The sequence below is a fragment of the Camelina sativa genome, chromosome 13 (genome assembly GCF_000633955.1).
Source record: "Camelina sativa cultivar DH55 chromosome 13, Cs, whole genome shotgun sequence".
Taxonomy (NCBI): domain Eukaryota; kingdom Viridiplantae; phylum Streptophyta; class Magnoliopsida; order Brassicales; family Brassicaceae; genus Camelina; species Camelina sativa.
Genome location: NC_025697.1, coordinates 4,954,438 through 4,968,559, shown reverse-complemented (window position 1 = coordinate 4,968,559; position 14,122 = coordinate 4,954,438). Strand labels below are relative to the sequence as shown.

At 36.3% G+C, this 14,122-nt stretch overlaps 4 protein-coding genes across 6 annotated transcripts; 2 read left to right on the top strand and 2 right to left on the bottom strand.

Annotated features, from left to right (window-relative positions):
* On the bottom strand, nt 614–1,954 carry LOC104735203. The gene has a single exon (XM_010454948.2). It carries the CDS (start codon nt 1,822–1,824, stop codon nt 967–969), a length of 858 nt encoding a protein of 285 aa, XP_010453250.1. The 5' UTR covers nt 1,825–1,954; the 3' UTR covers nt 614–966.
* Nucleotides 4,300–6,717, top strand: LOC104735202 (diaminopimelate decarboxylase 2, chloroplastic). Its single transcript, XM_010454947.2, has 8 exons — nt 4,300–4,848; nt 5,007–5,181; nt 5,280–5,429; nt 5,583–5,744; nt 5,835–6,020; nt 6,117–6,239; nt 6,317–6,406; nt 6,504–6,717. Exons 1-8 carry the CDS (start codon nt 4,334–4,336, stop codon nt 6,582–6,584), a joined length of 1,482 nt encoding a protein of 493 aa, XP_010453249.1. The 5' UTR covers nt 4,300–4,333; the 3' UTR covers nt 6,585–6,717.
* LOC104735201 lies at nt 6,771–8,832 on the bottom strand. The gene is made up of 7 exons (XM_010454945.2): nt 8,438–8,832; nt 8,211–8,310; nt 8,005–8,125; nt 7,592–7,713; nt 7,355–7,476; nt 7,106–7,265; nt 6,771–7,004 (listed from the first exon to the last, which is right to left on the bottom strand). The coding sequence occupies exons 1-7, from the start codon at nt 8,586–8,588 to the stop codon at nt 6,977–6,979; spliced, it is 804 nt and encodes a 267-aa protein (XP_010453247.1). The 5' UTR covers nt 8,589–8,832; the 3' UTR covers nt 6,771–6,976.
* LOC104735200 (CTD small phosphatase-like protein 2) lies at nt 9,667–12,390 on the top strand. 3 transcript variants are annotated; one of them, XM_010454944.1, is made up of 5 exons: nt 9,667–9,770; nt 10,304–10,424; nt 10,757–10,984; nt 11,183–11,520; nt 11,837–12,390. In XM_010454944.1, exons 3-5 carry the CDS (start codon nt 10,759–10,761, stop codon nt 12,056–12,058), a joined length of 786 nt encoding a protein of 261 aa, XP_010453246.1. In that variant the 5' UTR covers nt 9,667–9,770; nt 10,304–10,424; nt 10,757–10,758; the 3' UTR covers nt 12,059–12,390. The 3 variants fall into 3 exon arrangements, with proteins under 3 accessions (XP_010453246.1, XP_010453244.1, XP_010453245.1); XM_010454942.1 differs by having other exon boundaries at nt 10,615–10,984; XM_010454943.1 differs by having other exon boundaries at nt 10,594–10,984.

The following is a 14,122-nucleotide window of genomic DNA, read 5'->3' as shown; positions in this document are numbered from 1 at the left end:
TAAGACGCACCTAATACAATACATTTTTGTCAACTTTTTTATTTTAAATGAGGGACTTTTTTTGCCGTTTTGGGTAGCGCCATGGACAGATTCCTTCCTCTCGTTTTTGGTCACACCGACATTGTCCGTAGTTGGATAAGATCTCACCAAAAAAAAAAAATACTAGTATTGTATATGCACTTAAAGACGATTTAAGAAGGTTAATGAACCCATTTATTTTCATTTTTTAGGACAGTATGGCCGGAAAACTTGTCTTTTAGTAGATTTTTATGGCAAGATATAATTTAATGTGTTGTATCAAACCCACCACATAACACATTCATGAATCGGGGGGAGGTAGGAGTGACCATAGTATTAATTTTTATAACATGCAAATATTGCAAACTGCTTAAAGACGAATTCACATACTCTTAAATGGTGTTTGTATAATGCGTGAGAGAGAGAGATGATGATGATGCTACAACATCTAACACATTTAACACATCTCTTGTGTTCTTTCTTCATTCTTCTTTCTCTTCACGAACCCCACGGCATCTTTTTGCATTTTTAAGGTTCTGTTTTAATTACTACTACTATGTATCTTCTTTTTTTTAACTTTAATGCTCACTATATATAACAACTCACTGCTGCAATCTCCAGCTTTTTAGTACTCTTCATTCCCTTATAGTATTACATTTATACTATTTTTTTGTATCGATTAAAAAGACATAAAACTCAAAACAAGAAAGTTCCAAACAAACAAACAAAAATTATAAATAAAAATCTTAGAAGCCGTGAATTCTCTGTGGTCTTCTTCTACTTGACAATATCTTATCTCTCTCTCTCTCTCTCTCTCTCTGACTTCTCTGAATTTTTTTGTGTGTGTTTAACTAACAAACTGAAGAAATCTTCTTTTGGATCATTCCCAAAAGTTTAACAAATCCATAAAAATAGAAAAATAGAAAAATTTCAATAGAGAAAAATTTTCTAAAAACTCCATTTCCAGACCTTGACACTAAGATCAGACTTACACTTAGTTTTTTTAGAAGTTGCTATAACAGGTGTTTTCCCTTTTGGTACACTTCCTTCAAAACCTTCACAGCTCACTTTGATCTCTACTCCTTCACTCTTCAGCTTCCCCATTATCATCTTCACTTTAGTCCTCATCTGGATCTCGTATCCCACACGCGCGCGCGTCAGATCTGATCTCAGATGCTTCGCCTCGTCCGGATCTAGCTCACGCGCCGTTGTTGACGTAGCGATCACTCCGTGGAACGATGTCTTGTTCCCGTTGTCGCTAAAAAACGCCGGCACTGTTCCATTCCCGAGAGCCGTACCGGATTTGGCCGACACGACGGTGACGACGAAAGGATCGTACGAGAAAGTGAGGTGTTGGTTTGGATTCTCCGAGAGCAGAGTGAAGTTGAAGAAGGAAGAGAGATGCGAGACGGAGGAATCGGAGGATGTGGTTAGGTTAACGCGTCCGATACGAAGCGAAGGAACGGAGAAGGAAGGGGGACGAGGATGGTAGATCACGTACATGGCGGTGGCGGCGATCGCTGTCATGAGAGCTAAGATGAGAATTATGAGAATGGACCAGAAACAGCAGCAGCAGCAAATTCTTCGGCAGGTTGGTCGAGATTGGTGGTGGTGACGGCGGCTGTAAGGCTGAGGACGGTAAACCGGACGGTTAGCTGGGATATAGACTTGAGGTTTTTGGTTAGCTGTTCCGTTGGTTGTTGTAACGGCGGCGGGAGCTGGTGGGGGTGGGATGGAACCAAGTGGTGGAACTCCGTTAGTGGCGGTTGTTGGTGGTTTGGAAGCTGGGAAGACTCGGTCTGTCATCTTTCTTTCTTCTTCTTCTTCTCCGATTGTTTTCTTTCTCTGGTCAGATCTGAGCTCACACAACAAAGAGAGAGAGAGAGAGAGAGAGAGATAAAGAGAGAGACAATAGAGAGAGTTTTTTTTTTGTTTGTGGAATCTTAATAGATTTAAAATTTTAGTAATATTTTTGGTTTTATTATTAAAATTTTTGGAAGTATTTATTTATTGCTGTTTTTAAAAAATGATTTGTTTATTTTGTTTTTTTCAGTTTTCATTTTTTTTTTCTTGTTTACTTAGATTTTTCTGAATGTTCATGACTTCCATGCCCATGTCTGTGGAATCTTCATTGGGTAGTAAAAAAATAATTAATGTAGATGATTATATATATTTACACAGTGTCCCCAAGTAATACACAAATAAATTATTTTCTGAGAAACAAATACTGTAGTAATTAATACACAGATGTGTAGTAGGTGTAATTTTGTTAACGTAAATTGTTTTTTCATCTTCAAGATTATCAATTTTTTTTCAGTACTAAGGAATTTATTCCCGGCGAAAAAAACAAGAAAAGTCACACAAAAATTTTCAAATATTATTAGTAACTAAAATAGATTTAATTCGGGTTATAAAATTGTTATAATGTATCCAAATATTGAAATGAAGAAAAATGGGGGAAAGGAGTTACATTTTGGAGATGTAATTAAAAATTGTTGGAAGAAATAATCCACCGACACATTGTAGTGAGTGATAGTGGTAGCAGTTCACTGCCCCTTTTTTTCTTTCTTTAGAAATAAAAAAAGAGAGTGCACGCAATGAATCAGTTTGAATTTAAGTCAGTGCAGGTTAAAAAAAAATTAAGTGCGTGCAGATATTGGAGTAATGGATTAGGGATCCGAAGTTTTAAATTTAATTATGTACTGTAGTAAGTAGTAATTAGAATAAACAACTCTTTTTGCTCAGAGAGTAAATCCCAAGTCAATTATTTCTTCATAGCTTCATCGGCAATGCTGCTCTGCTTTTAATTTTTGTTAATCCTTTGTTTTCGAGATCTCAATTCCCAAGGTTTAAACGTGATTTATAATTCAATACTAGCTCTCTAACTAAGTACTGTATTGTTAAATACTTTTAAGACTTTTACACCACTTCAATTATCACCCGTCAAGTGTCGATTTCCATAAAGTTTTAACTCAACATCACATTTTCATTAAAAGATAACTGCATTACAGAGTAGCCTTGTCGGACAACTACAAGTGGTTCCGACCAGCAAGGTACATAAACATTAACGATGGTACACATAAAAGGGAATAAGATATACTGTAGCCTTCTTCGCCAAAGTGTCCTCCATACCCATAAAGTCTTATACATCCGATCCAATGATCCAATTCCAATCCAATAAACATATGGTCAAGTTTGTTTTTAACGTCTTACTTTCATTACTTTGAACCCAAAAAGTTACATTGTCAAATTTTCAAACATGAACACTTAAAACAAATATCACAAAAACAATCTTAAAACATGAAAACACTTAAACAAATAGCATAACAAAGCATTTTAATCAATTATATATTATGTACTTCTCCTTTTCTATTCTTTGAATTTTTCTTTTATTTTAAATTCGGACCTTATTTGTAACTTTTTGTTTTGTTTTGTTTTGTAATATAACCGAGTATGCATTTGCATAATATTTATACTTAGATCATCTTCACTTTACACGATAATTTGGCTAAATAGGGCAAGATTTTTCCAATAATGTTTTTTTCAGTTTTGAGACAAGTGACTACCGACACACAAAATTACGACGGACACAAAACTAACATGTCCGAACAATAAGTAGCACAAATCATCCCAAAGCTGAGGGCGAAAGAAAATGAAAGCTAGATGAGAGAATCAACTGATTTGATCCCATTGACAATCACCTTTCCCTTTAACGAAACTATAAAAAGTACAGTTTACAATATGACCCATTGAAGATGAGGTTACAATCTCACAGATGACACATATGATATGAGGCAAAATGATTAATATACAAAATTTAGTACTTCCTCCGTTTATTTTTATTTGTCATTCTAGAATTAATTTTTTGTTTTCAATTACTTGTCGTTTTGTATTTACGATGCAATTTTATGGATAAAAGTTTTCAGTTTTACTCCTAACTTTTAGCTTATTAATTACTTATATCAAATGAAATAGTGTATTAATAAGAGGTAAAATATAAAATTTAATTATTATATGTGTGAAATTGTCTAGAACAACAAGTAATAATATAAAACGGAGGGATTAGTAAATTAAATTTAAATTTAAACAGTCACACTATTCACCTTTTTTTCATTTGTTCGATCCAAATTGAAATTGTTACACACTGCCGGTTATCACGGGATTAGTTTGGTTAGTTTGTTATACCGGATAATATCCAAAACCGGACCTGACCAAAGCTACCCGTTGCCACGTGTAATGTTGACTCTTTTTCGAAACCCTTACTGTTAACTACTCAGTCGCCACTTCTTCACACAACTCACAAAATCATCGAGCTATGGCGGCAGCAACTCACCTTCTCTCTCAACCTTCATCTCTCCGTGGAACTCTAAACCAATACCAATTGAATCAAACCTCACCACTCTCCAGACTCCCAATTCTGTCTCTTAAATCCACTTTGAAGCCACTTAAACGCCTCACCGCGAGAGCCGCCGCCGTTTCCCAAAACTCCTCCAAAACCCTCACGAAGGAAGCTTCAGCGCCGTCGTCGTTCGATCACTGTTTCAAGAAATCTTCAGATGGGTTTCTCTATTGCGAAGGAACTAAGGTTGAGGATATCATGGAGTCAGTCGAGAGAAGACCTTTTTACTTATACAGCAAACCTCAGATCACTAGGAACGTCGAGGCTTATAAAGAAGCGTTGAAAGGAGTCACGTCCGTGATTGGTTACGCTATTAAAGCTAATAACAATCTCAAGATTTTGGAGCATCTTAGGAGTTTGGGATGTGGTGCTGTGCTTGTCAGTGGGAATGAGCTCAGGCTTGCTCTTCGTGCTGGTTTCAATCCCTCAAAGTAAGATTCTTTAAGTAAAGTTCATCCCTATAATAAAGTTGGAATAGTGTTTGACTTGTTGATGGAATCAGAATGTGAGGATGTTGATATGAATGGTATGATTCATTGATTTGGTAGAATGGTGTTGTGATTATGTGTTTGTTATATATAATGAATAGGTGTATTTTCAATGGAAATGGCAAGTCGTTGGAAGATCTAGTTCTAGCTGCTCAAGAAGGTGTTTTTGTGAATGTCGATAGTGAGTTTGACTTGAATAACATTGTGGAAGCTTCAAGAATTTCTGGTAAGCTAGTCAATGTACTGCTTCGTATCAATCCTGATGTCGATCCTCAGGTATGGTTTCATTTATCCTTTTTATGTTTTAGCATCATGTAATTGGTCTGCACAGCGTGGATATGAGTGAGTGTTTTTCTGTTTAATACAATTTTCAGGTGCATCCATATGTAGCTACTGGGAACAAGAACTCAAAGTTTGGTATCAGGAACGAGAAGCTTCAATGGTTTCTGGATGAGGTGAAAGCACATCCCAAAGAGCTTCAGCTTGTTGGAGTTCATTGCCATCTAGGCTCTACCATTACAAAGGTAACTCCAGTTAGTTACTTAAGTTGTGTGTTTGATGTAATCAGATGAATATGGATAGTTTTCTGTTCATGTTTTCCATGTTTGCTTTTGCTCCGTCTATTAAATATTGAGTCTTGAGCTCTACATATGTGTATATTTTTATGTTGATTCCAGGTGGATATATTCAGAGATGCTGCGGTTCTCATGGTGGAATACATTGATGAAATGCGGCGTCAAGGCTTTGAAGTTTGTTACTTGAACATTGGTGGTGGTTTAGGGATAGATTATTATCATGCCGGTGCTGTCCTTCCTACACCCATGGATCTCATCAACACTGTAAGAAGAACATCTCAAAAAATCTCTCATTCATCTGAGCTCAAAAGTATTGGAATTGGTAGAATCTTTACAATCTTTGATCTGTTTCAGGTAAGAGAGCTTGTTTATTCACGAGACCTGCATCTAATAATCGAGCCAGGGAGATCTCTGATTGCAAACACTTGCTGTTTCGTCAACCATGTAACTGGTGTGAAGACAAATGGAACTAAAAACTTCATAGTGATTGATGGAAGTATGGCTGAGCTTATCCGTCCCAGTCTTTACGATGCTTATCAGGTAAAAACAAATATGCTACTCACAGCAGCATCTGCAGATTTTGTTCTCTTGGAGTTATGCTAAACATCCTCTTGTTCTTGTTTCTTAATGCAAAAGCACATTGAGTTGGTCTCTCCTCCACCGCCTGAAGCAGAGGTTACCAAATTCGACGTAGTAGGTCCTGTCTGTGAATCTGCTGATTTCTTGGGCAAAGACAGAGAGCTTCCCACTCCTCCACAGGTATGATGAGGATCTGATTCTGTTTGGCAGCCCACAGCTCTAGGTGGAATATAATGAGTTTCTTGTATCCATTACAGGGAGCTGGTCTGGTGGTTCATGACGCTGGTGCATACTGTATGAGCATGGCTTCCACTTACAATCTCAAAATGCGTCCTCCGGAATACTGGGTACCAACACATTTTCTTCGTCAGGAGAATGATCCCGAGAGAAATTGTCATGAATTTCATCTGATTGTCTTCAATTTTGTGTTCTTTGTTTTTGCAGGTTGAAGAAGATGGGTCCATCACTAAGATAAGGCATGCTGAGACATTCGATGACCATTTGCGTTTCTTTGAAGGTCTTTGAACACGTGAGATTTACTCATCATTGTTGCTATTTAGTTGAATTGTATGATTATTCGAAATCAGAACCACAATACTATTGCTGTTTTAGATTTTCACATTCTGTGCTTTAATTCAAAGTCCTCAATGTTGTGACCTGTGAGTGATAATAATATGAAGAAGGAAGAGGTCACAAGTCAAGACCAAAAAATAAAAGGTGAATTTGTGGATTATGATTATTCTTTTGGTTTCTTCTTAGTTACTACAAGTCCAAAGTTGTTCATTGTCCGAACCAACGATGTTTTCAGTGGGATCATGTGTCAAAAAAGCTACTTAATAGCCCAACAAAATCTTTAATACAAAGTATACAGAAGCATCCGAAAACCAAAAAAAAACCTCTCGAGTCAGTAATGGATGTCAAGGATGGCCTTTGAGATCACCTAATCTGTTTTGGTTTCATCACACAAGAAGAATGAAAAAAAATCCTCAGGTTACAACTTACAAGTAACTCAAAGATGAAAGAGAAAGCCAGTAGAAAAAGGTTACCTATGAAACCGAATGCTTCTATACAAAAGCATGATGGTAAGTAAAAGCGTAGCCACAGCTGAACACAAATGCCCCAGTGAATGCCCACTGATGATATATCGGTTGGCATTGTAAATTTTGTGGTCTGCAAGTCCTTCAATCTTGGCAATAGCGTAAGCCGCTTCATTTATCATAATAATCAGAAATTATAAGAGAGCAGCAAAATGTAACAAAAAAAACCGCAAAAGTGGTTTTTGAGTTTTAAAAAACCTGTTGCCCAGAGCCAGAATCTAGAGTGAGTATACTTGGGAGGTAACAAAACTGTCATGACGGGAATCACCAGACATGGAATCAACTGGAACGTCATGCATAACCGGAGATCATTAAACACTCTGCCATCAACTAATACACATATAATTTCAATCCGAACCTGACTAAAAAAATCACCACTGAAAACATATATACCAGAGGAGGTAGGTAGGTAATGATTTGCGGTTTGAATGTTACCTGGCGTAAGCAACGCTGAGAAATGATGTGAATAGAAGCAAGGCGAGGCAACTCAGTCCCACTGTCTCCCCCGCTCTCTCAACCAAAAAACTAGAGAAAAGCGACGAATACGCAATCAATATCTGCAATTACCGTCATTAATCAAGAAACAGCTATTCATAAACATTTCCATTTGATAAACTTGACACCCAAAACCTCCACACAGCCTCTATCCATTAGATTTAGAAAGATTCTTTACAAGTTTTGTTCACAATGTACAACAGAAGACAACTAAGTGCAAACATAAAGACTCATCTGAGCTTTATTTCCATAACTAAGTGCAAACATAAAGAGTCATTTAAGCTTTCTTTCCATAACTATAAACATAAAAAAGATAAGTTCAGAGGAGAAGTAAAGGTGAGGAAAAAACGAACAGGTAAAGTGTCCCAGACGATTCTGTTGTCATCAGGTTTGAGATGATAAAAAGCAGAACCAAAGGCGAAGCTAGCAATGCCAGCGTAGAACAATGTCCATCCCCAGATCTCACCTTTCAAACTACATTAAAACAATTCAAGAAGTTAAACACTAACGAAAACATAAAAAATGTCAAAATGTAAAGAGAGAGTAATAAGTAACAAACCTTATATTGAAGAAGCTTCCACCAAGGCAAAGAACAAAACCAAGAACCCCAATAATAAGAAAGGGAAAGTTGGTAATCACATTCAATGTGTTAGGCACTCCTGTTCACAACAACATCAAAACACCTGTCTCTCATTATTATTATTATTACACACATGCACACACAAATAGAGAGAGAGAGAGAGATAAGAGAACAGAGTGATATGATATTATGATGATTGATGATACCCATGAAATTGCGTTTATCGGCGAAGAGATGGTGACGAAGAGGAACTTTGGGAGTGATGAACATGATGATTAACCAACACAGAAACGATCCCACCACCAAAATTCGTTTCCTTTTCCATCTCCCGATCTGTTGATCCGTCAACCACACCATTTTTAATTCTCTCTCTCTCTAAAGAATTGTGGCAAACTGTAAAGGTGAAGCCTTTTTTTGGTAGTTTAGTTTTCTGAGATGGCTTAAATCAGTATTACATACAAACTACAAGCCTGGTTAAGAAAAAAAAAAATGGCAAAAATGGATTTATTTGCGAGTCGCTGTTTCGATTTAGAACAACGTGCGGCGGAATCTCTCTTTTTTAACTTTGGTTGAGGCTGACGGGTACGACGACGATGATCCCATTTCTTTTATGTTGTCGCTGTTGACCAGGACAAACGTCGCCGTTTCATGTTTTTCTTTCTTTTGCAATCTAACCCTTTTTATGTTTCTAAATGTGTATGTTTGTTTGTGTACAACGTTTCAAAGCTGACTGAGAGAAGTTGAAAAAGGCTCTTAAGGCTACAAAGAAAACAAAAGAGTATATATATATAAGAAGAAGTTGAAACCAAACCATACGCAAGTACCTTGAAATGTTGTGTATCTATTAGTATTAAGTATTAACTAATAACTAATTTAACTATAGAGAGAAACCAAAAACATTGATGAATCTTTGCTACTCTCTGTCTCTTTCTATTTATCACCAGAAACATCTTGCTTGACTCACTTGTAAATCAACAAAAGAAACATTGAGCACTTTTTTCATCTGCCTTTTTTTAAAAAAAATTTCTTTTTCTGTTTTGACTTTTTCACTATTTAAGTTTATCGTAGTAAAGTTTTGTACGGATTAAACAAAAAAAACATCTGGACTTGGATAACCTTAACAACACACGTCGTCTCGTCGTCATTCAATAACTTTATGTGTTTGGTAGTAAGTATAAATCTGGCCTAATCATGACCCAAACTGAATATTCTACAGTTATCCAACTAGAACCAATCAAATACTGTAGATCATCCTATATATAGGAATAGGAGGAGACTAAACAGAAATCCGTATCCTTCTAACCGGCGGTGACGTCATCATTTCCCGGTTTACTCATGGGCTTTGTTTGAAAAAATTAAAACTATTGAGGTGCAAATGAAATAAGAATAAAGTATGAGGGGCATTTAAATGAAAATATTTTCATTAGCTTATGTTAAAGACTATAGTGTCGTATCTCGTTTTCATTTCGAGCAAATTTATTTTATTTCCGAGAGAGAGAGAGAGAAGACGGCAGTACGAAGAAAGCGTTTTGATCGGAGGTACTTTTTCCGGCGAATTTACCCTATCTAGGGTTTCTTTAATTTTTTTTATAAATCTCCTTTCCTTTCTCTGTTTCTTCTTCTCAGTTTATTTTCTGGGTTAAGTGAAGATTATATAATCTGGGTTTCTTTGCTTCGTAGTTGCAGAGAGAAATTTGCGGAGAAAGATATCGTCTTTTCGGGTCAAAGTTTTCNTTTTTTTTTTTTTTTTTTTTTTTTTTTCCCTAAGAGAATATAAAGCTGTCTTTTTTATTTCCCCCTTTTTTTCGGTATTAAAAAAAGCCCTAGACATATCAAAATTGAATTTTTTTTTATCTGAAATCGATCGATTTCGTGGGAGTTATCTCCTATCAGTTCCGGTTCGGTTCTATTTTGTTAAAATATTGATTTCTGTCACTTTCCGCCATGAAAGTTTTCGAATTTTTTGTTTCTTTTTTGGCTCCAATTTTTTCATCTTTTCAAATAATTTTAAATCTAGGGCTTTGCTCCTTTTCTAATTCAAAGATCTGTCTTTTTTTTTCCCCTTTCTACAGAGTACGAACTATCCTTGTGTGTTGAGCTAGCTTTTGCAATTTGAAGGACTCGAGATCTGAGTAATCTCTTGGTGTCTCGGTTTATTCGGTAGATACTGGAGGTGAAGAGAGCTCCTAGAAGGTAAATTTCAAAACTTTATCATTGATTTGATTCTTTTGGAATATATGAGATTCATCCGTTCACTTGTTTCCTGAGGTGAAGTCTAGCTTCTACTTGTAGATGTCTAGTTCTTGTCTTGAGCATTAGGCTGTGAGTTCTGCTGACGCACTCTTGACTTATTCTCACTCAGTTACAAAGTTGATGTTAATAGGGTTTTTTAATGGAAGACGATGACTCTCCTTCTCCTTCTCCGGATTTGGATGCACAGAACCCTTATGATCGATTGCTTGCTCTAGATACAAGTACCGTTGATTCAAATTGTAACTTGGATTCGGTTTCTGCTATTTATCTAGCAATGAAGAGCTCTAAGCTGGAATGTGTTGATGAGCGTGGCCAAGATTCCCTTATTACCTCTGTATCCATGGAGGATGAAGAGGATGAGGAACTTGACGAGTTTGATCCTTACCTGTTTATCAAGAACTTGCCCAACTTGTCTTCTGTTGTTCCAACTTTTAGGCCGGTCTTGCTTCCTAAACAAACCCGAAGCTGCCCTCCTATTTCTCTAGTCCTAGACCTTGATGGTAAGGCTACCTTTCAGCTTTTGTTTTAATCGAACAAAAATATTTGTCTTTCACCAGTATTGTGTATTGATGTGATTTAACCATAGACGACATATGGCTAGAAGATTAAGGTTGTAACGTTTTATTTTTTTCTCACCAGAAAGAGTTTGTTTTGTTTATTTCTGTTATTGCTATAACATATATGTTTTATGTTTGCAGAAACTCTTGTGCATTCGAGTCTAGAACCATGTGATGAGGTGGATTTCACATTCCCTGTTAATTTTAATGAAGAAGAGCATATGGTGTATGTGCGGTGCCGCCCTCACCTCCAAGAGTTTATGGAGAGAGTGTCCCGTCTTTTTGAGATCGTCATCTTTACAGCTAGCCAAAGTATTTATGCGGAGCAACTTTTAAACGTGATTGACCCTAAGAGAAAGTTCTTTCGCCATAGAGTGTACCGTGACTCCTGTGTTTTCTTTGACGGTAACTACCTAAAAGATTTGTCTGTCCTTGGGCGTGATTTATCTCGTGTTATCATCGTCGACAACTCCCCACAGGTATCATCCCTCTACACAATGGGTATACAACATTGTTTAGCCACTTTAGCCAAAGCTGGTCCGTAGATGCTTTTATCAGTGATAATTGTAGGATACATTTTTTTCAGTATAGGATGACTATAATAGCTATGAAAGATGCTATGAGAGAATTTAGTATTAGCTAGTTTGCAAAAGCTATCTAAATCTATGAACTTGTGTGGGAACAAAGTGTATTCTAGACTGTACCTACAACCGCCATTAAGAATTATCTTAGTTCTATCTTTTAAAGCTGTTGCATCATCTTGTCTTGAGTTATTGTTTTTATGCAATGGTGTAGGCATTTGGGTTCCAAGTGGAGAATGGGGTGCCAATAGAGAGCTGGTTTAATGACCCGTCAGATAAAGAACTCCTTCACTTGCTCCCATTTCTTGAAAGCTTAATTGGAGTTGAAGATGTAAGGCCGATGATCGCCAAGAAATTCAATCTGAGGGAAAAGATTGATGCAGCTGTAGCTGCAGCTGAGTATCCTGCTGAGGCGGGAGATCCTTTCGAAAGGTAAAATCTTTCTCCTAAACCTTGAAGGCAGAATCTGGGCATAAGAGCTGGCATGTGGGTTACAAATTTCATGTTCGGTGACAAAAAAGAAGAAGACTTGCTCTTTAAGAAGATGCTTTGGAAGTGTTTGGTTCCTATTAACAAGGCTTGGAGGGGATCAGATACATGTTAGAGATATATATATGTATAAGTATATCAATGTTGTTTTTCATATTAGTTGGGTTTAATTAAGAACTTGGTATACGGAGAAGACAGGATAGCCCTGTAAACAGTTTAATGCACAATAACTGTAATTTTATTGTTTTCTGGTTTATTTACTACTCGTACACTGATAGATTTACCTTTGCAATAGAGTGGCTTTATTTTGCCAAAAAAAAAAGGCAGTAGTAACAGAGTTCATGGCCAAGGGTATAATAACGAAATCAAAATCTCAATCTTGTGTGATGTTGTCAATGTTTTCCCATTCTGGGATACTTAAAGCCAAAACATAAACAATGACTTACTGCTACTTACTGAGCTATTCTATAACCAGTTGCGATGAACATTCCAAATGTCTTTTTGAAACTTTTTGTAATTGGTCTACCATTACTAATCCCTAAACTGTGCAACCAGATTTTTTTTTTTTGTAAACAGAGGAGTTTAAAAAGAAAAATTACATATGCTTGACAAAAAAAAAAAACAAATTACATCTTACCAAAAAAAGGTAATTGTTTTCAGCAAATCCAACAAAAGGCTGCAACCATTCAAGAAAAATTCCAATTAAACAGCACTTGAAATAACGAGTACAAAATCCCATGATCCAATAATATTCACTTTTGTACAAAAATCCAAGAACATCATTGTTTCCTCTAAATGAAGAAACGCCATTATTTGATTTGATCATGAATCTTATACTAATTTTTAAACGCCATAGCTTGTACGAATATTTGTGATTACTGTTGATGGACTAGCGGATAAATTATGGGAAATTTGTTTAGCCACGCAGATAACTGTGATTTGATTATTTTAATACGAAAAAAGGTTGTCGATGAAAGTGTGAGAACTTATGATCTGATATTTTTTAAACTCTCTTTTGATTAATAGAAAATCTGTTTACAAGTTTGTTCTAAACAATTTTCTACCCTCTCAAAACTCTCTTTAAGAAACCTCTTGCTTTTTTTAAGTTTTTAGCTCTTTTTCTTAAAGAATAAAACTTAATAGCTCGATTAACTTTCTCTTGTTTGTGCTAAAGCTCAACCTTGCTTTAGCATCCCTATTTATAGATCTAGGTATTAGCTGTTTAATTAGCAAACTACCTAATCTAATCCTAATAGGAATTTGGACAATTTTCTTTTTCTTTATGGTTTAGGAAATTTTCCACTTTCTTCATGTTTACATTCCAATTGTAAACATGAAACTCTTCAATCTTCTAGAAGCTTCTCGTGCCTTCTAAATCTGTATGAGTCTTGATAATAGCCGACATAGATCACTCGATACTCTGTTTTCGTATTAAAGTCATGTCCTTCTGGAGTAGTTCAAACACTTGTTCAAATGCTGCATCTTCAATCTCCCCCTTTTTAACTTTGTGCTTCTCAAGCATAAGAATTTTTGGCTTAGATATAAAACAAACATCTTTAAACGTTCATAACATAAACCAAAAACGATCATCAAGCCATAATCAAACATCCAAACACAATGAACTAAAATGATCACCGAAAATCTTCCAAAGTTTTAATGAAAACACAAAGCTCCCCCAGAATCTCAGACCAGCTTCTTCTCCTTCTCCCCCTGCTTGAGAAAACAATAGTTAAAAACAACTCAAATCTTCTTGGAAAGTGGATGATTATGTATGAGCCTCTGAACTACTTTAGTAAGTCTCTGTAGAGCTTGTGCTGTGTCGACCAAAGCTGCATATGAACTCTCCTCATTTTCTTGACCAACCTGTGGCATACGAATGCTACCCAACTGAATTACCTCAGAAGTCGAAGAAGATCCCTCATCCATTTGTCTTCGAACTGGTGTGGGGTCTTCATTCACAGGAAGCAAATTGTGTTTAACCGCATAAGCTCGCCCAGTCCTAACATCTTTA

Excerpts from the sequence above, each read along its gene's own strand:
- LOC104735201 (XM_010454945.2), bottom strand. The coding sequence starts at position 8,588 with ATGGTGTGGTTGACGGATCAACAGATCGGGAGATGGAAAAGGAAACGA. Across the intron at positions 8,311-8,437 it reads CGATAAACGCAATTTCATGG|GAGTGCCTAACACATTGAAT; the intron begins GTATCATCAATC and ends TGTTGTGAACAG. Across the intron at positions 7,714-8,004 it reads TCGTCTGGGACACTTTACCT|ATATTGATTGCGTATTCGTC; the intron begins GTTCGTTTTTTC and ends CGGTAATTGCAG.
- LOC104735200 (XM_010454942.1), top strand. The coding sequence starts at position 10,624 with ATGGAAGACGATGACTCTCCTTCTCCTTCTCCGGATTTGGATGCACAG. Across the intron at positions 10,985-11,182 it reads TCTAGTCCTAGACCTTGATG|AAACTCTTGTGCATTCGAGT; the intron begins GTAAGGCTACCT and ends TTATGTTTGCAG. Across the intron at positions 11,521-11,836 it reads TCGTCGACAACTCCCCACAG|GCATTTGGGTTCCAAGTGGA; the intron begins GTATCATCCCTC and ends GCAATGGTGTAG.
- LOC104735202 (XM_010454947.2), top strand. The coding sequence starts at position 4,334 with ATGGCGGCAGCAACTCACCTTCTCTCTCAACCTTCATCTCTCCGTGGA. Across the intron at positions 5,182-5,279 it reads ATCCTGATGTCGATCCTCAG|GTGCATCCATATGTAGCTAC; the intron begins GTATGGTTTCAT and ends TACAATTTTCAG. Across the intron at positions 5,745-5,834 it reads CCATGGATCTCATCAACACT|GTAAGAGAGCTTGTTTATTC; the intron begins GTAAGAAGAACA and ends GATCTGTTTCAG.
- LOC104735203 (XM_010454948.2), bottom strand. The coding sequence starts at position 1,824 with ATGACAGACCGAGTCTTCCCAGCTTCCAAACCACCAACAACCGCCACT.